This window comes from Diadema antillarum, unplaced genomic scaffold (assembly GCF_040938485.1).
Source record: "Diadema antillarum isolate AM-2024a unplaced genomic scaffold, OU_Dant_1.0 seq00001314_RagTag, whole genome shotgun sequence".
Classification (NCBI taxonomy): Eukaryota; Metazoa; Echinodermata; class Echinoidea; order Diadematoida; family Diadematidae; genus Diadema; species Diadema antillarum.
The window spans coordinates 111,373-131,569 of NW_027272087.1; the positions used below are offsets into that span (position 1 = coordinate 111,373).

Sequence of the window (20,197 nt, forward strand, 5' to 3'; positions counted from 1 at the left end):
TATAGCCCTAATGAAGGTATGAACAAATGATCGAAATCTTGGAAACAAACTACGTTGAGCCAGCTAGGTGGGTTGAATGAGAAGCGAGCTTAGCCTCGTGCGTTGTTGGTGCTGCATTATCTATATGAATATGTGTGACCAAGGAGGTTCTAGAGAATGGAGTCACAACCGTCTTATTTCCTTTGCGAGATGCTCGAAGCCGCCGCTCAAAAATATTTGAAGCATGTGCAAAACAGGATCTGCCGCGCAGATAGTAAGACAATTGACTCGTGTCTCATTGCATAATCACTAGCCACTTTCAAAGGAAGATATTTCGTTGTGATGGTAATTACTTTTCGCTATACCTTCTTATAAAAGGTAGGTGGTACAGACATGAGGATGCGCAAATAGAAATTGAGCAAAAAATGCTGAACTGAAGATGAAAATTACTCGACTGGGCATATGTGACCGTGCACCTCAAAACGAACATAAAGTCGCACACACTGATTTTGCGTGAGGACTGAAAATAAGTGAAATGGGTCAACCTAGCCGAACTTGATTTTTTCATATTTTCTGAAAGAGCGGGTCTTCTTTTACATTATGCTAAACTTTGGTATCATAAAACGGGCAGGAAAGTGTGTTTTTTTAGCAGTTTATCTCGAACATTTTTGGTAGAATAGTGTGATTAGGTGTGTCTTTAGAATACCTTTTTCATTTCTGACAAACCTTGTCCACACTCTTCACTTTCAACTCTAACAACTTTTGAAAAGATAGTGCTACTGCTTTGAAAGTTGGCATTAATTATGGACAGAATGTGTTAATGAGGCATCCTTAATTTCAATTTAATCTGATAATCCTTTCATTGCTGTTACTCTGGTGGTTTACTTTCTGTTTTTTTGTCCCATTCATCGCACAGCCAGCACGGTTTGGTAAAGATTAAGCTCTTGAATAGACACTGTACTTCAGAGCCTCTTTTGTCAGTTCACACTTTTCCTGAGTTTGTGCTTTCTTTCCAATATTTAGATAGGTTAGGAGAGTCCATTTGATTTGAGTTATACATCATTTTGAAGCTTAAAGTCTGCTCTTTCAGAGTATGGTCTTAACTAAAAATTCATGTCTGGCGACTTTTTGTTTGTTTTGAGGTGCAGGGTCACAGTGACCGTGCACCTCAAAACGAACACAAAGTCGCACACATTGATTTTGCGTGAGGACTGAAAATAAGTGAAATGGGTCAACGTAGCCGAACTTGACTTTTTCATATTTTCTGAAAGAGCGGGTCTTCTTTTACATTATGCTAAAATTTGGTATCATAAAACGGGCAGGAAAGTGTGTTTTTTTAGCAGTTTATCTCGAACATTTTTGGTAGAATAGTGTGATTAGGCGTGTGTTTAGAATCCCTTTCTCATTTCTGAAAAACCTTGTCCACACTCTTCACTTTCGACTCTAATAACTTTTGAAAGGATAGCGCTACTGCTTTGAAAGTTGGCATTAATTATGGACAGAATGTGTTAATGATGCATGCTTAATTTCACTTTAATTTGATAATCCCTTCATTGTTGTTACTCTGGTGGTTTATTTCCTGTTTTTTGTCTCATTCATCCCACAGCCAGCACGGTTTGGTAAAGATTAAGCGCTTGAATAGACAATGTACTTCAGAGCCTCTTTTCTCACTTCACACTTTTCCTGAGTTTGTGCTTTCTTTCCAATATTTAGATATGTGACCCTGCACCTAAAAACAAACAAAAAGTCGCCAAACATGAATTTTTAGTTAAGACCATATTCTAAAAGAGCAGACTTTAAGCTTTAAAATGATGTATAACTCAAGTCAAAATGGACTTTCCTAACCTATCTAGATATTTTCAGAAATTATGAAACAGTCAAGTTCGGCTAGGTTGACCCATTTCATTTATTTTCAGTCCTCACCCAAAATCAGTGTGTGCGATATTATGTTCGTTTTGAGGTGCACGGTCACACACACACACACACACACACACACACATATATATATATATATATATATATATATATATATATAAATTATCATCTGCAAAGCAGAAGAAATGAAAACATTCTTGGATGAGTCCTTTACTATATAAGTAATAACAGACCTAGCAAGGAAACCTGTTTAAAACCGCAATGATTCAGTTTACACAAAGAGATACGGTTCAGTTAAATCAAGTTTAGTTCAGTTCAGTTCAGTTTATTTCTGTATTCCGTTTTCAAAACAATATTCAATAGAAATGACAATTTATCATAAATCATAGGACTTCTTTGAACACATTAATATATATTGCTGGGTGCAATTGTACCAAAAAAGTATATGGGGAGAAAAATATACGCCAATGCCGTGTTGAATGTCGATTGTGCCATAAGGACCAATTTATATGTAGGGTTTAAAGAAAAACTTGTGAATACAGTGCGTACCCCCCCCCCCCAAAAAAAAAAAAATAATAATAATAATAATCTAACTTTAGAGAGCTAATATTTAACAATCGTCAGCTCTGGAGAGCACAAAGTTAGTTGCGAGGAAAAAAAAAGAACTCTACGTACCTTTTTTACATTGGTATCTAATTATGCTAACAAATGTCATGAATGACTGAGCACATATTTTTTTTTATTTGTTCTATTTATCTCTCTTTGAAATTCAGTTTAAATGTAATTTCATTTTTCGACCTGGACATAAACACTATTTTGCCTTTGGTTACAGAGAATAAGGTCTCATAAGCTAAGCAAAGCAAACTGAGAAGAGCATACAATTTTTGTGGAACCTTACAGTAATGAAGCATTGACATGACAACTGAAGTGATGAAGTTGAAATAACAATACGCAAACTGCGAAAAATGAAGGCACTGTTTGGAAAAAAAAAATCGTAGAATATGGTCCCATCATTGGTGAATTAATTTCACGCAAAACATAATATATTACGAAAACTATTGATTAATTTTCAAAACAGCAAAGCACTCCCTCGAATAGGACATCGAATGGAGATCCCATTTGAGAGAGAGTCACTTAACTCATGCACATATATGCAATTTATTCATCGCAAACACCTGTGTGTTTAACCCGTTGACGTGGTCCCTCCTCCTGCATGTCTTTTAAACATTTAGTGATTTGGTGAGCTTTCAATCGCGTATCTCTAAAGAAATTCCAAAGCGCTCCCATCGTCATTTCCTGTGCCTCTAGATTCGTCCATAGATGTACGTTCTTGCCCTGGTCGGTATAATAATAAAAGCATGAAACTTGAACTATATTCAAATTATACACAAAGGAAAGGTAAGTGACCGAATAAAATTGCAAAAGAATAAATTGTTGAAATAATTAATCACAATCACTCGACTTTACTTGCCAATATATGTTTCACATATTTTGATTCATAACGAAGAATCAGGACGTTTGATTTTTTTTTTCTGATATATCACGTAAGGGTTATCTAACGTGACATGTATTCATATATGAATAAATAAATAAATAAAAGAATGAATACAAAAAATGATAATGAGTTGCATATGTATGTTTGTTTGAGAAAGGTTATTTCACAAGAACTTACTTTGTATGGAAAAACCAAGTTCCTTAAAGCATAAATAGAACATTGCAAACAAAGAAACTATTAGGAATGCCGCACAAGATCCGAAGAGCACCCTGGACACCCCTGCAGGGGAAACAAAACAAGTTTTCAGTCAATAACAATAACATCTACTTATTTTAAATTCATTTTGCATTAACACAATGAGGGATAAGGAAGCAACTTCTTCTTGACACTCTACACAAACATGATACTAAGCATCATCTTTTGTATGTGAATACTGATGATCACGAATGATCACGAAGTTGTCAACTTGAGAATATCGGAACATTACTACTCGAGCATTGGTCCGATTATGTATCGCGTCAGAGCACTGCTGGTACTAGCTTGCATTGTTTCATGAATAGAACTCGAAGAAAGGAGAAAGGGAGTCATATAATCTCATAATTATATATATATATATATATATATATATATATATATACATATATATATATGAAGAGCTTGATTACAAAAGGCACTAAATCCAAAGAAAAATCACGGATTCTGGAAGCATTTTTGCATGGCCTTACGAAGCGCCTTATCCCCGAGAGAGAGAGAGAGAGAGAGAGAGAGAGAGAGAGAGTTACAGAGAGAGTGAGAAAAAAAATACAACGATTCAATGAAACCAGGGAGTCTGACTCCCTTTTTTTCTTAATTAACTCCGATATTGATTTTTTTTTCGAACAATAATTTAACATCAAAGTTATCATGTAACATGATAAATAGAAGTGTCATACATATTGCTTTTAGCTTATTTCATTTCTGGTCATCGCAGTGTTAAAGGACACAATCGTAACTACTGTTTGGCATTTATGGAAGAAGGAAACCGAAAAGAAACAAAGTGAGGTGTCACCTGTTATAATTAAGTTTTTCATATATTCCTGAAATGTCAATTTCAACAAGCTACTTCGCCTCTGGAATATGTAGAACATTTCTTAGTACATTGTCCCGAGATAATATAGGTTGGCTAGAACTCGTTAACTCGTTGAAAATTGGTTCATGTCAAGTGTGGACATAAAATGCTAGAACCATCAAATTGGCAATAGGAAAAAGAAATCTTAATTGAAGATATTAGCTCATCAAATCAGACGTAAGTAGACGACGATAGAACAGTGTCCATTGTTGAAAGAAAACACAATGCGTGAATGGATAATGTACTAGGGTACTGCCACGATTCTGTAACTGATTTACTCTGATCGTGCATGTTTCCAACATCTTTTGTTTGTTTGTTTTCTTTTACGATGAAATCTTTATTGGTCTTCTAAAACTTACCATGAAATTTAGTCGAACAATTCGGGGAAGGTGAAGTAGAGACACTACTTGATGATACCACCATTTCGGTGGGATATCCTGGTCATATAAAAATAACAGCAAACAGTTAGTTGAATGTAAGCACATAATAAACCATAACGAAGAATTTTTTAAACGTTTCAGCGGAATAATGAAGTAATTGTACACACTCGTTTAAAAGCATCAGATTCAGCAATATAAATAATATTTTCAGCAGATTTGTATATAGGGAGCTCTCGAGTTGTGATTTTTTCCTATTGTCGTGGACACAGGTTAACACAACATTTTTTTCTTTACATGACTATATTCCCCATTGCCATAGGAAAACAGCATATTTCTTCCTTTATGATAACCAATAACGGGAAAATTGACCAATATTTTAGATTTGAAATTAATTTCTCTTGTTGCCATGGTACTGATTTAGTTTCTAGAAATACAAACACTTCCGAATGAATGACTCTGAAATGTTATAATAGTGATTACATGTATATATTTAATCATTCAATTGCAAGGACGTAAGCAGTAGGCGGAATTTCGAACTCGGGTCCTCCGATCGGGAGTCCGGAGTCTCATCCACTATGTCACAGCGCCCCCATTTATAACACTTAGAGGTCAAGACACATGAACTGTATGACCATGCATCACGAAACCAACATAAAGTCGCATACATGAATTTCTACTTAAGGGCAGGTTATTCAAAAGCAGCCTTTAAACTTTAAGATGATGCTTATCTCATTACAAAATCTACCTATCTGTATAATGGACAGAAACAGACACTCTGGGAAAGTGTGTTTATAGAGCCTTTTTAAAAACAGGGGGATTTGGAACACAATCTAGTAAAATTGCGCTCTGAGCCAAAATGGAACAAAATGACAACAGAGTGTAAAACTCATAGCCAGCCACAACGACTGCTTTATAAAATCCAGATAAAATTGTCCATTCTCTACCATTAATTTTACTAATTAGTTCCCCTTCAGACGTTGGTAGATTTGAAAAAAAATGTACAGAGTAAGTCTAAGACAGTCAAGTTTGTTTTACGTAAGGGAGTGGTGTCTCCGAGACACACCTATACTAATACTAGATTTTATGATCCAAGTCTTTAAAATAGTGAATAAAAGATTTGTTTTATTTCAATGGGTTTTGTTCATATATATATATATATATATATATATATATATAAAGAAAAAAGCTTAACAAGATTAAATATTTTAAGTTATTCTAATTCCTGTTGTGCAATTTTCTACCCATTTCGTGATGTCGGGGGCCGACAGTCACATTATATTCATAATGGGGAAAAAACAAAACAAGTAAAAGTATTTTGTAAGTATCCGAAAAGTCTTGAAAGTCTTGGAAAGTTTATTCCATGCGAAAACTTGGTTTGACATCATTTTTTTTTTAAATCTAATGCCACACCCCCACCCCCCACCCCTGTTCACATGGCGGCTGCTTTGGCAACGACTTTGGAGATATTGCTTTCATAACAATAACAAGCATATTAACACGAATCCTGCAGCACACTTAGTGTCAGCTCTGGCTATATGCAATAATCCCTCATAAGACAGTTGCCAAGCCAACACAGTGATGGACATGTTTATGTCCAAAACCAAGGCATTCATATCAAAAGGTGGGATCCACATTTATCACGATCACTTTGTTTTATTTTACATTTTGTATATTTTGCATTACATTATATTGAATAAAAAGGGAACATCAAAATGAATCGAATAGAATTACAAAGAATTCACGTCCGCCTCAATCACAGAGTATGTCACTGTAAGGAGAAATATAACAAACCTGTAGTGCGAACAATTACACGTGTCGAGTTATAGTGTGCGATGTCGTTTCCTGAGCTCAGGGCCAGGCACCTGTACAGCATCTCATCTTCAGGTCTGACTGTGTTTATTACCAGGGAAAAGTCGTCTGTAATGTTGAATAATCCGGCCCCATACCCCTGACCACTCCTTACAACCGGTTTGCTGTAGAGATGGACCTTTGCCAGCGTGTAGTCAGGGGAATAGGACGATCCGGTCCACTTTACAGAAGCTGCGTTATGGCTTATTCTGCAGGGAAGTATACCCGTTTCTCCCTCCGTCAATTCTACGAACGTGTTAGTAACGACGTAATCACTGGAGACGTCAGTATCAGTACCTGCAGAATACAAAGAGGGGGAAGACATGAAAGTGAATGTTACTAGAAGTAAATAAATGAATACATAACAGAACATTATATGCAAGTCTGCATGTTACAATGCAGTTTTTCGCACTTAATGACACAAACTCTATAAAAACAAAACAAAACATAGCAAAAACAAACGACGTAAGTGCGTGGTTTTCGACCGGAAAAGGTAACATAAAAAAGTAATTATACTTACCCTAAGTAAAATAATAAAATGTGTGCAATGTTTCATTTACAGGGACTGTACAGTACTGGTTGATTTGGGGATTCATGTTTTGAACATTCCTAAGTGAGATAATGAAAAACCTCTAATGAAATATAAAAGAGCATGTAATTTTAAGAAGGATTCAACGATTATTTGATGAAAATTGGTTTTCAAATGCCTGAGATATCCAAAAAGTGCTAATGATAAAAGGCGACTTGCCCCAACTTTATCAGTATCTCTTTGTTTCACCTTGTTTTTGGATATCTCAGCCATTTCAAAACCTATTTTCATCGAATAAACTTTTGATACCCCTTAGAACTGCATGCTCTTTGACATCTCATAGAGTGGTTTCTGAATATCTCACAAAACGTTAAAAGCCAAATCTTCACCTCGACCAGAACTGTACACACCCTTTAAGGCTGGACTCTAAAGATAAGATTCTTAGCTTTAAAATGATGTACTGGACTCTCCTAACGTACCGAAATATTGGAAAGAAAGCACATATTCTTGTGTGAAAATGTGAACTGAGAAAATAAAAATATTGTTCTTGTGTACATGGTTTATTCAAGCGCTATGCTTTTCCAACCGGGCTATGTGCAATGAATGGGACAAAACAGGATGTAAACCAACATAGCTAAAACAATGAAGGGTTTAACAGAAGGGTAAAAGAAGGTATACTCTATCACCGCACTTTGTCTATAATCGATTCAACTTTTAAAAGTTGCTTGATGTGAAAATGAAGAGTGTGCAGGAATTACAATAAAAAGGGGCGCCTAAGACATACTCAACCACATTTCTGTACCAAAGATACAAGTTTTGTAGAACAAAAAAAAAGCTGAAACGCTGCTTGCATTTGCTTGTTTTCTTTGTTTCTTTAGTAGTTGCTGCTGTTCTTGTTATTTCTTGCTTTTTGTAGGGAAAAAAAAAAACTCTATTGGCCCTATTACAAGTACTCGGCCATACCAAATACCATTTTATTGAGACTTTTGGTATTGATAGTAGTAATTATAATGATGGTAATGATAATAATAATAACGATAATGATAATGATAACAGCAATAATAATAAAAATAATAATTATAATGAGAATAAGAATATTATTTTTATAGATAATGAGAATAATTATTAATAATTATTAAAATAATAGTAATAATAATAATGATAATAGAAATAATGATCATACAATCGACAACGCTTATAGATGTAAGGGATGCATTTTCATTATCCACACAAAAATGCAGAATCTCATACCTTCTGAATGAAAGGAAGCTATTGCAGTTTTCGAATATATAATGTTGTTGACCAGGTCAACTGCCTGACATTCATATTCCCCCTCATCTTCTTGTTTGACCTCGTTGATGATCAGAGAAAAGTCATCTGATACGTTGTACACACCGGCCTCATATCCATTACCAGACCTTACAAGTTCACCGGAGAGGTGATGGAGCACAATCAGAAAGTCAGGTTGCACAACATCCGTTCTCCACCAATACACGAAATCTGTCCTTCGGTTCACCACGCAAGGAAGGACGCCTTGTTCCCTTTCCTGTAGTTCCACAGACACACCGGACACATCATAATCCAATTGTTCCGCAACTGCGTCTGTAATGCAAAATACTTTTCAACGTTAACTTGATCTTGTACACTCACACTCACTCTCTCTCTCTCTCTCTCACACACACACACACACACACACTCACTTAAGAAGACAGAAACGGATGATTCTGAATAGAATCACTTCCGTACATACAAACATCGACGCCCGTCAATACACATTCACTTTGGACAGATTTTTTGCAATCTCACTTCAAAATGTCTGAGTGGTGTTTTTTTTTTTTGGTACTAATGACAATGAATGAATTTGCGCCTATTTATACTCACAGTGCAGACTGAAGACTGTTATAAGAAGAAATATGGCTTTCCACTCACATACACGTTGATAGCTCCTCTCTGTCATGTTAAAAGTTGAAAGACAATTCAAAATACACTGCTTACAAGGAAAATATTGCGAGCATGCACACGTAGATGTCCATGGATATCAGCCGCTCTGGATACGCTCCGTTTGATTGTCAACACCACTCCTGCAGTCACTGAATTACCTTTTTTTTGTGTATGTGATAGCAGGTTTGTGCTTGTATACATTATGTTTGTGTGTTGATGATGGGATGCTGTCGTCTCTAACACTTTGGCTTAGCGTTAAAGTAATATTATTTCTAACTCTAGAGAAAGTAGTACAAAGTGTGTGGTGATCTCTATAATCACCAGCTTGGTGAGATTCGGTGATTTCGTGTTTTGTTTTGATTTGTTTGGTTTGGTTTTTCTTAAACCTTACAAACCTTACAAAACTTACAAAACAAACATACAATGCAACTTTGACATCAAACCAATGCCTAATGGTTTCAGAACCTGGAGCAACACAGTATCACAGCGGGATACAACTCAACTCAATTTTGAATAGACAAACAACGATTTGCAAGCATGCAGAGATCAACGTAATTCATACGCAGTTAAATGTAATAGGTGATTCATTGCCGTATCCGTTGGACATTCTGAGTACTGCATAAACAAAAAGATTGCCGAAAAAAAAGACGCTCATGAGAAGCAAACCTTAATAGTTACATTTACCATGACGCCATCAGCCCAGTCAATCTAAGGTTTTGCTGACGGTGTCCTGCTTCCTTGTTGAGTTAAATGTACTGCCTTTTCTGTGCTGTCTTCATTATTTTTCAGCCATAAACATTGTACAATGGTTTGTTGTGTATGTATTATAAACTGCAATGTTTTATTGCTCCTCATATTGCTCCTTTGCCATTTGGTTATGTTTTGTTTGTTTGTTTGTTTGTTTGTTTGTTTGTTTGTTTGTTTTTTACCACCATGTGATTATGCTCTCCACTAGCTCGACATTATAAAAAAAGACACACAAAAAACAAAAAAAAAACATTGATTTGGGAATTGTTTGCGATCCTGTGTTTTATCGTCCGCAAGTTAGCGGATACGAATCGTATTGCAGGGTAACCCTCCCCACCCCCTCTTTCTCTCTTTCTCATGGCATGTTGCGTAGCTTTGACTGTTATGCCTGTAATGCAGGTACTGACAATAGATCCTTTTCAATGCAAACGTCAATGTATTGTATTGGAAATTTATCAGATAGCAAACTATACGCAGAGATCTTGGACTTTTTTGTACACAATGTACTATGTGAATGTACACTGTGCATGCTCACCTCTATTATTCTCGTTTCCCTTCACATAATGGAGTGGTGTGTCTAATTGTGCAAAATGGCGGATATACACGAACGGAAGGCCATGTGTCTACTGTTTATAGTCTCCATTTCTTACTGTGAGTATAAACCAGCACTGTTCTTCCTGTTCCAACAGTCGATGTAAGAAGGAACATTAATGTTTGTTTGTTTTTCAGGCATATTTGTTTATTTTGTTACTGTTTTGTAGTTAATTTTATGTTACTTTACACTAAAATTAAATTACCAACGGATTTTACAGAAATACATATCGCTGCCTACTATTTAAGGTAAGTATGCGTGAGTGTATGAGTATGTTTGTTCGTTTGTTTGTTTGTTTTGTCCTCCTCCAGAAATTGGAATGATGGCATAGTATCCACATACCACGAACATGGATGTCCGATTGCAGCTTGCCTTCAGGCTGCTAAATAGCCTATTTTACTATACGCATGTTTTTGTCAAAACCCCCTACCAACATGGACTGAAGTAGATTTCAAATTGAATCATAATCACTCCATGAATGTTGGTTTCATTGAAACATAAACAAGAATGAAATAAGACTGGATTTCTCACCTACCTGTATAGATTTACAGATCTATGATAAAAATACGTACTTGATAAGTAGCTATCTGCATGTGGTTAGGCAGTATGTTCGACGAGTCACAATAACAAAATATGTGCTGTAAAGTATATCAGCAACATATTGCAACTCTTGACACAACGGTGTTATGAGTTAGCAATGTTCATTATTTATTCACCTGTTTCTAACGGAACCTATTTTACCAATTAGAAAAAGGGGCTTAACAAACGAATCCAATCACAACTGGTCTTTTTCTTCTGAACCCATGCCCGAAACCGCCATTGAACATGAAGTATATGACAAATTGGCTTTAAAACCTTTCAGATAGGAAGGCCGTTTCTTTTGTATATCATTCCACTGAGACAAGTAATCCTCTTAAGGAAACATTTCTTCATGATTGCAACATTACTGATTGTCCTTCCCTCGAAAATTGAATACTATTTTTATCATGACAGACAGACTGAACTTCGTCACCAGATTTAGCTTATGCATACAGGTTTATCGTAGCGTCCTAGAGGGGTACTGGCTATCTAGTCTGGATGCCGACGTTACATATTTGCCGTAACTTTTGATCATGTCCATTCGCTGTATTTCTTTGTGACTCCACCTACACACTTCGAGCGTGTTACATGCAAATCTGTGTGATGCAACTCTTGCATTTTTGATATTCAATATGACTACCAAAAGGGCCAACAAATGTGCCCTGCTTGACCAAACCACAAAGACGTAGCAAGATGTGACCAGATTCTTAAAGGGCAATTTCTAAACTTGAAAAAAAGTTAAATCTCTGAATAATTCATCGACATCATAGCAAAAAAATAAAAACCCATCCTCAATGCAATTTTTTTTTTTCAATTCAATTCATTTATTTTCATTCTTCTTTTTTTTTCTCTTTCAACAAAAATATAACACAAGATAAATCAGGTATTACATAAAAAAATGCAATAAATTAATGATATCGATAAACATAAGAGCGCATACTGGCCAAAAAAAAAATACAAAGTCAGCCTCAGATTCAAATTCAATTTCAAATTCAAACTTTATGCCATTTTTCGAAAAGAACATAAACATTTCACTTTCTAAGGTAACATAAAATAATGTTGCATAATGAACACAAAGTAAATTGGGAAAATATATTTGTGGAAGCGTGAGGTAACAAATACGTTGTCATGAATATTGATTTACTGGAGTGATAAAGACGATATAACCATTCGCGAAACATCGAAAAATGGAGGGACCCACTAAAAGACAAAGCCTTTGAAATGTGGGCCCCTCATGTACAGTATGTCGAAAAAAAAATAACTGATGCAAAAAGGGAAAAAAGGACAGGGAGAAAGTAAAAGAAAAACCAAAGTCTGGAAGCCCACTAAGAAGACAGGGCAACAAACAGACCACATACACACGCATATAACATTGAAACGTTAAACGAGACTGGGACGACGACACAAAGGGAGATTAAAAGACAAGACAGAATGAAACAAGACCATGGGCGTCACCAGGGGGGGGGGGGGGGGTGCGTTGGGTGCGAACGCACCCCCCTTCAGATCCGAAAAAAAAAGAAAAAAAAATCTTCCATTCTGCGAGCGACCTCAACGCCGGACGCTAAATAATTATTCTTTTCTATTTTTTTTTTATATTTTGCACCAGGAACAACAACAACAACAACAAAATCGTGGGCAAAAACAATTCGCACCCCTGGTTCTGGCAGCACTGATTTTATACATATCTACTAGTATTCTATACAGTGTTTACTATTATCGACCATACTGTACATCCGTACGATACGGAGCGCGTACACGTTCGCATGTACGTGTGCTACTTACAAGTATGTAGGGTCTATGTACGTTACTTCTGACCAATCCATATTGTCAGCCCAAGAGTGAGCCTTAGCCTCATAAAAAAAAAAAAAAAAAAATGGAGGGGCAAGCATATCATTTTGCCCATCCCCCCCCTCCATAATTCCAGAGACGAGAAGATTTTCTTACCCTTTTTTTTGTTGTTGACAGAAACACAAAAAGTTACCCCCATAAAAATATTGGAGGGGCAAGCATATTTTGATTTTGCCCCCCCCCCCATAATTAATAATTCCCGAAATGAGAAGATTTTGAAAGAAAACAAAAATGTTGCCCCATAAAAATATTGGAAGGCAAGCGCACCATTTGCCCCACCCCACATAATCATAATTCCCGCGATGAAATGATTTTCTTGCTTTTTTGTTATAGAAATCTGTCTAATCATTTCACCCAAAAGCAGTGGCGTAACTACGGGGGGGGGGGGGGTGCCCCCCCCCCCCCCCCCATCCGCTGGTTAAAAAAAAAGACTTACCATAATTGTAATTCAAAGGTTAGTATAAACTGCTTTTGAATGAAAGGGTCATCAAGAAATAAGATATTTTTCTATGATTTATTTTAACCATAATTAAGTAGGTATATAGTGTGAAACATTGTTCAAAAAGCCCGGACCCGACAAAAGATTGTGATTCAGCGTGATTCCTGGTTGGCATTCTGCATATGTGACCCTGCACCTCAAAACAAACAAAAAGTCGCCAGACATGAATTTTTAGTTAAGACCATATTCTGAAAGAGCAGACTTTAAGCTTTAAAATGATGTATAACTCAAATCAAATGGACTCTCCTAACCTATCTAAATATTGGAAAGAAAGCACAAACTCAGGAAAAGTGTGAACTGAGAAAAGAGGCTCTGAAGTACAGTGTCTATTCAAGCGCTTAATCTTTACCAATCCGTGCTGGCTGTGCGATGAATGGGACAAAAAACAGGAAGTAAACCACCAGAGTAACAACAATGAAGGGATTATCAGATTAAAGTGAAATTAATCATGCCTCATTAACACATTCTGTCCATAATTAATGCCAACTTTCAAAGCAGTAGCACTATCCTTTCAAAAGTTATTAGAGTTGGCGTGAAGAGTGTGGACAAGGTTTTTCAGAAATGAAAAAGGGTTTCTAAAGACACACCTAATCACACTATGCTACCAAAATGTTCGAGATAAACTGCTAAAAAAACACACTTTCCTGCCCGTTTTATGATACCAAATTTTAGCATAATGTAAAAGAAGACCCGCTCTTTCAGAAAATATGAAAAAGTCAAGTTCGGCTACGTTGACCCATTTCACTTATTTTCAGTCCTCACGCAAAATCAGTGTGTGCGACTTTATGTTCGTTTTGAGGTGCACGGTCACATATAAGCAGGATGTGCGCAGTGTACTCAGAACATCCGAACGGCAAAGAGAATCGCTACAATGTTGTGCAATGTGATGTAGAATATACACCTTTGTACCTTACGCTTCGTTATATCAAAGCTACAATTTGTAGATCATTGATTTTGCAGTGTTGCTTCACATATTAGTCTGTATAAAAATGTCTTGCATTGCCAATAAAAAGACTTGACCTGGGCTAATTCCTAACTTTTCCATGTATATAATATACACACACAAACAAACATGCACAATTAGGGGATGCTCTAAAGTGCAGATTTTGGACATCCTTCCCCCGCTTGGTCACTTCGATGCCACCTCGCTGGTCATACCTCCCCCAGTCATGAACATAATCCGACACCCTTGACTACCAGTGGCGGATCCAGGGGGAGGGGCGCACCGGGCGCCCCCCCCCCCCCTCTTAATTTCCAAAGCGAAAAAAATATAGCTTCAAACGGCAGTTTTTGGACTGTAAAATATCAACATTTTCAAGCTCGCTCGCTTCGCTCGCTCGCATTTAGTCGTAATGCCATTCTCCTGAAGTTGCTGCCAGTAATTGCCAGCAGTTGCTCCCGGTGCGCCTCCCCCAACCCCCCCTTGATTTCCACAACGAAAAAAATATAGCTACAAACGGCAGTTTGGGGACTGTAAAATGTCACAATTTTCAAGCTCGCTCGCTCCGCTCGCTCGCATCTAAATTCTCCTGATCTTGCTGCCAGTAATTGCCAGGAGTTGCGCCCGGTGCGCCCCCCTTAATTTCGAAAGCAAAAAAAGATATAGCTTCAAACTGCAGTTTTGGGACTGTAAAGTGTCAAAATTTTCAAGCTCGCTCTCTTCGCTCGCTCGCATTTAATCGTTATGCAATTCACTTGATGTTGCTGCCAGTAATTGCCAGCAGTTCCGCCCCGGTGCCCCCCCCCCCCATAACAATTTACTTCAAAATGTACTGATACCTTAAACAAGTGGGACTGTTTCAAGTCGATAAAACACGCAAAAAACTTGCATCAAATTGCACTATTTACAACATCTAAATGCAAAAAGTGCTCACGGTGGGAGGGGGACACTCCCTCTCACATCCTCCCACAACAGGCACTTCCACACCCTCCCCCCCCCTCTCCTTTCTCGCTCCCTCCCATACTAAACCCCCTCTCTCCCCCCCCCCCCCCCAAGATGAAATCCTAGCTACGCCAGTGCCCTTTCCCCGCTTGGTTTCCCTCAAAAAACAGTAAAAGTCTAGGGATTGACAGCTTCCTATATTCCAAATAACTGTCCCAAAATCCCAAAATCTCGTTACATTTAGTGTCAAAACGCACCCCCCTTGAAAAAAAGCTGGTGACGCCCCTGAAGACTAACATAACATGTAGACAATACAAGGGACAGAAAGGCAAAGCAGATCCAGCGTTCCTCGACGTACGGAATTATATCGAAAAAATAATGGGATCCTCTGGCAAAGGTATACACTAACACTGAGTAATTCGAAAGTACTTAGTCCTTTAATAAAAACTACTTTGTAGGCACTAACACATTTTGCAAGTATACATGTCTTCTTTCAGAGAATTAAAAAAAAAAACAGGACATGACATCTTAATCACCTTTGCCATTGTGTTATGGGGATATTGAATGTGATTTAAACATTTTTTTTTTTATTCCAACTGATTATAAGTAGCCAGATATGTATTTACTTAAAGATGTGCATAATTGTTCAGGTAATATTACCTTTGCTTTGTCACTTATCTTGTTTAAAAACAAGCAAACAGGCTTGTCATCAAATGTGTTACGTTACAGGTACGGCTGCAAAAGGTTCTAACTACCAAGATGTGTTTCGCGTAACCGTAGAACTGGCTGAAGGAGAACAAGGTGTCCTTCCGTGCATAGAAGGCAGAAGAACAGGTTCTGCATTCTGGTGGAGAACGGATGTTGGGCTAAATGAAATCCTAGTCGAACTCGATCTCATCTCTGGTAAAAGTGTGAGGTCTGGTCAGGGATTCGAGGACGGTTTGTACACCATATCGGACAATTACTCTCTGATTATCAAACAGGTCAAACCTGAAGACGAGGGGGTGTATCAATGTCAGGCGATTGACCACGTCAACGATATTGTATACATAAAAACTGCAATTGCTTCAGTCCATTCAAAAGGTATGCAGTACTTTGTATTTTCGACCACCATGCCCAACACAAAAACACACATACCAATGAGAAAGAGAGAGGAAGAGCGACAGAGAAAGAAAGTCTTGCCGAAATCACAAAATTGGTATACACGTAAAATATGTAGTGACAAGTTTGTATGAAACACTTCAACGTTTCTTCATCGGTATGATTTATCATTAGGTTGAGTAACAATGCACAACGCAAAAGAAGTAAAAAGCCTTAACATGCTTATGCACGTGTGTGTGTGTGTATGTGTGTGTGTGTGTGTGTGTATTTGTGAGTGTGCATGTGTGTGTTTCTGGCCAGAATTTTACTCAAATCTAGTATTATAATGTTCCTCTCATCTGGAGGTCCGAATGTCATTTGCGTGCTTTAATTTGTAAATGGTAAAAAATTCGTTTATACGTTCATGTTAGGTATATGCTCACATTTCATTGTGTTGTTGTTGTTGTTGTTGTTGTACGGTAAAATATGAAAAGAAAAATGTTAATTTTTTGACAATGTTGGTACTACTCGTAAAATATTATGATGTCTTGCTCAGGAGTATTTGTAACCGTGCACCTCAAAACGAACATAAAGTCGCACACACTGATTTTGCGTGAGGACTGAAAATAAGTGAAGTGGGTCAACCTAGCCGAACTTGACTTTTTCATATTTTCTGAAAGAGAGGGTCTTCTTTTACATCATGCTAAAATTTGGTATCATAAAACAGGCAGGAAAGTGTGTTTTTTAGCAGTTTATCTCGAACATTTTTGGTAGAGTAGTGTGATTAGGTGTGTCTTTAGAATCCCTTTTTCATTTCTGAAAAACCTTGTCCACACTCTTCAATTTCAACTCTAATAACTTTTGAAAGGATAGGGCTACTGCTTTCAAAGTTGGCATTGATTATGGACAGAATGTGTTAATGAGGCATGCTTAATTTCAGTTTTATCTGATAATCTCTTCATTGTTGTTACTCTGGTGGTTTACTTCCTGTTTTTTGTCCCATTCATTGCACAGCCAGCACGGTTTGGTAAAGATTAAGCGCTTGAATAGACACTGTACTTCAGAGCCTCTTTTGTCAGTTCACACTTTTCCTGAGTTTGTGCTTTCTTTCCAATATTTAGATAGGTTAAGAGAGTCCATTTGATTTACGTTATACATCATTTTAAAGCTTAAAGTCTGCTCTTTCAGAATATGGTCTTAACTAAAAATTCATATTTAGCGACTTTTTGTTTGTTTTGAGGTGCAGTGTCACATTTAGAACTTTATGTCATCTATCTTCTCTCTCCCTCTCTTTCTGTCTGTATATCTCTCTCTGTCTCTCTCTCTGTCTCTCTCTCTCTGTTTCTCTCTCTCGCTCTCTCTCTCTCTCTCTCTCAGGTACGGATCTTGGCGTATCAAGGGGTAACGTTCTTACTTACGAGTCCGTTGAATTGACAGAAGGAGAGAGAGGCGTACTACCATGCAAAGTGAATAGGAATGTAGCTATTGTTAGGTGGTCCAGGGCCGCTGATCCTCCAGGATATGTGTTGGCAAAGCTTCATCTCTACAGCAAACCGGTTGTAAGGAGTGGTCAGGGGTATGGGGCCGGAATGTTCGACATTACAGACGACTTTTCCCTTATTATAAAAAATGCCACACTCGGAGATGAGATGCTCTACACGTGTTACGCCACGGGATACGGACTCGACGTCCAATACTATAACTCAACACAAGTATACGTTTACGCGAAAGGTATGACAATGTTTTTCTTTTCGTTGACATAAAAGAACTTCCCTGAGTTATTTGCCGTTGCCGCCCAAGTAATGGAAAAAAAAAGTTGCTATTGATTTTGACTCCTCCTGTCAATCACAGCTTTAAGTCAGACCACGTAATCTTCGTTTGAGCAACACTTTCAGTTACAGAATCACGAATCCTGATTTATTTCGGAGTATCAATTCTTCGGAATCATTTTTTGTTGTTCTTGTTGAACCTAATTCAATTTTAGAATTACAACATTTCTTAGTAACGAATCTTAGTATAGTGTGGGATTAAGGAAAAAAACTGATCACCAATAATCAATAGTTATAAGAACATTGTCTGCAACGAAGTGTCGAAATGGCAGTATCATAAATGAATGACCATACCTTTGTGTGATATTAACACAGATGATTTTTATAGCAAGATGCCCTTATATGTGAACGAAATATCATACTTATAAGTTATCTTACCTTCAACTACTTTTTTAAAGGAATCCGGAAGGGAACTTCTTCAATAGAAGCGCCCGTAGAGACTGCGTCAACACACATTCCTCTAAAAACAGGGCACCCAGATATGATGTACGGTAAGTCTCATGAAGAATAGGCGTACATTATACACATTTCCTTCGTTTTCTACGTACCCTTGTTGTTCAATGAAGAGGATTGAATGAAGAACGCATTTACATAAATTATGTTCATTTATGGGTATATACAAAGTTGGTTTCCAGGGTGGCCGGAACCATATGATAATATTACTGTCTACTTTAAAAGTTCGATATCATTTCTTTTTCAGTTCTTACGTTTAACGTAATGCTTTTTTCTTTCAATCAATAGGTCACTCCACGGAAACGGCAGTATCAACAGATACTCTTTCAACTCAATCTACCAAACATTCAGGGTGTAAAAGGGATATCTATGGTGAGTTAAAAAAACAACAGTACAATTTCCACTTTTTCAAAGCTTGGAAGTGTATTTTGAATGATTAAAAATCACTCTTGGGATCCCACAAGCTTAATAACATTTTTTTCTTTCTTTTTTTACACAGAACTGTTTTAAAAAACAGACAAACAAAAAACAAAAAACGAACGTTGGTAAAACCATAACAGACACAGAGACCGGAAAAAAATGTTAGATAAGATTTTAAACATTACGCTATAAAATAAACCTTTTGCGCAAAGAAAGTCAAATATCAATATTGCATTTTTGGTATCTGTTATTTTTGATGCACATAAACGTGGAATAGAAGGCAGCGTTTATTCATTTTTGTTTTTAACAAAAAATAAAAATGGAAATATGCCCCCACATAAAAAAACAACAACAAAAACCTGAAGAATTGGGAAAGAAAAGGGAAACAAATATGTTACCCTTCATCATATGTGAACCTGCACCTGAAAACAAACAAAAAGTCGCACGAATTTTTAGTTAAGACCATGTTCTCAAAGAGCAGACTTTAAGCTTTAAAATGATGTATAACTTAAATCAAATGGACTTAACCTATCTAAATATTGGAAAGAAAGCACAAACTCAGGAAAAGTGTGAACTGAGAAAAGAGGCTCTAAAGTACAGTGTCTATTCAAGCGCTTAATCTTTAGCAAACCGTGCTGGCTGTGTGATGAATGGGACAAAAAACAGGAAGTAAACCACCAGAGTAACAACAATGAAGGGATTATCAGATTAAACTGAAATTAAGCATGCCTCATGTACACATTCTGTCCATAATTAATGCCAACTTTTAAAGCAGTAGCACTACCCTTTCAAAAGTTATTAGAGTTGAAAGTGAAGAGTGTGGACAAGGTTTTTCAGAAATGAAAAAGGGATTCTAAAAACACACATAATCACACTATTCTATCAAAAAATGTTCGAGATAAACTGCTAAAAAACACACTTTCCTGCCCGTTTTATGACACCAAATTTTAGCATAATGTAAAAGAAGACCCACTCTTTCAGAAAATATGAAAAAGTCAAGTTCGGCTAGGTTGACCCATTTCACTTATTTTCAGTCCTCACGCGAAATCAGTGTGTGCGACTTTATGTTCGTTTTGAGGTGCACATTCACATATGCTCTCCTTTTTATTCTTT

General features: G+C 37.0%; 1 protein-coding gene and 1 long non-coding RNA gene across 2 annotated transcripts; one reads left to right on the plus strand and one right to left on the minus strand.

Moving 5' to 3' along the window:
* Positions 1 to 6,628: 6,628 nt before the first annotated feature.
* LOC139708153 (uncharacterized) lies at positions 6,629 to 9,304 on the minus strand (the record flags this gene model as incomplete). Its single annotated transcript, XM_071620129.1, has 3 exons — positions 9,096 to 9,304; positions 8,466 to 8,816; positions 6,629 to 6,982 (listed from the first exon to the last, which is right to left on the minus strand). Coding segments are annotated over exons 1-3 (781 nt in total), but the record flags the coding sequence as incomplete, so codon positions are not given.
* Positions 9,305 to 17,945: 8,641 nt separating this feature from the next.
* On the plus strand, positions 17,946 to 19,015 carry LOC139708156 (uncharacterized). Its single transcript, XR_011709326.1, has 3 exons — positions 17,946 to 18,113; positions 18,610 to 18,702; positions 18,953 to 19,015. It is a non-coding gene; the product is annotated as an uncharacterized lncRNA (long non-coding RNA).
* Positions 19,016 to 20,197: the final 1,182 nt, after the last annotated feature.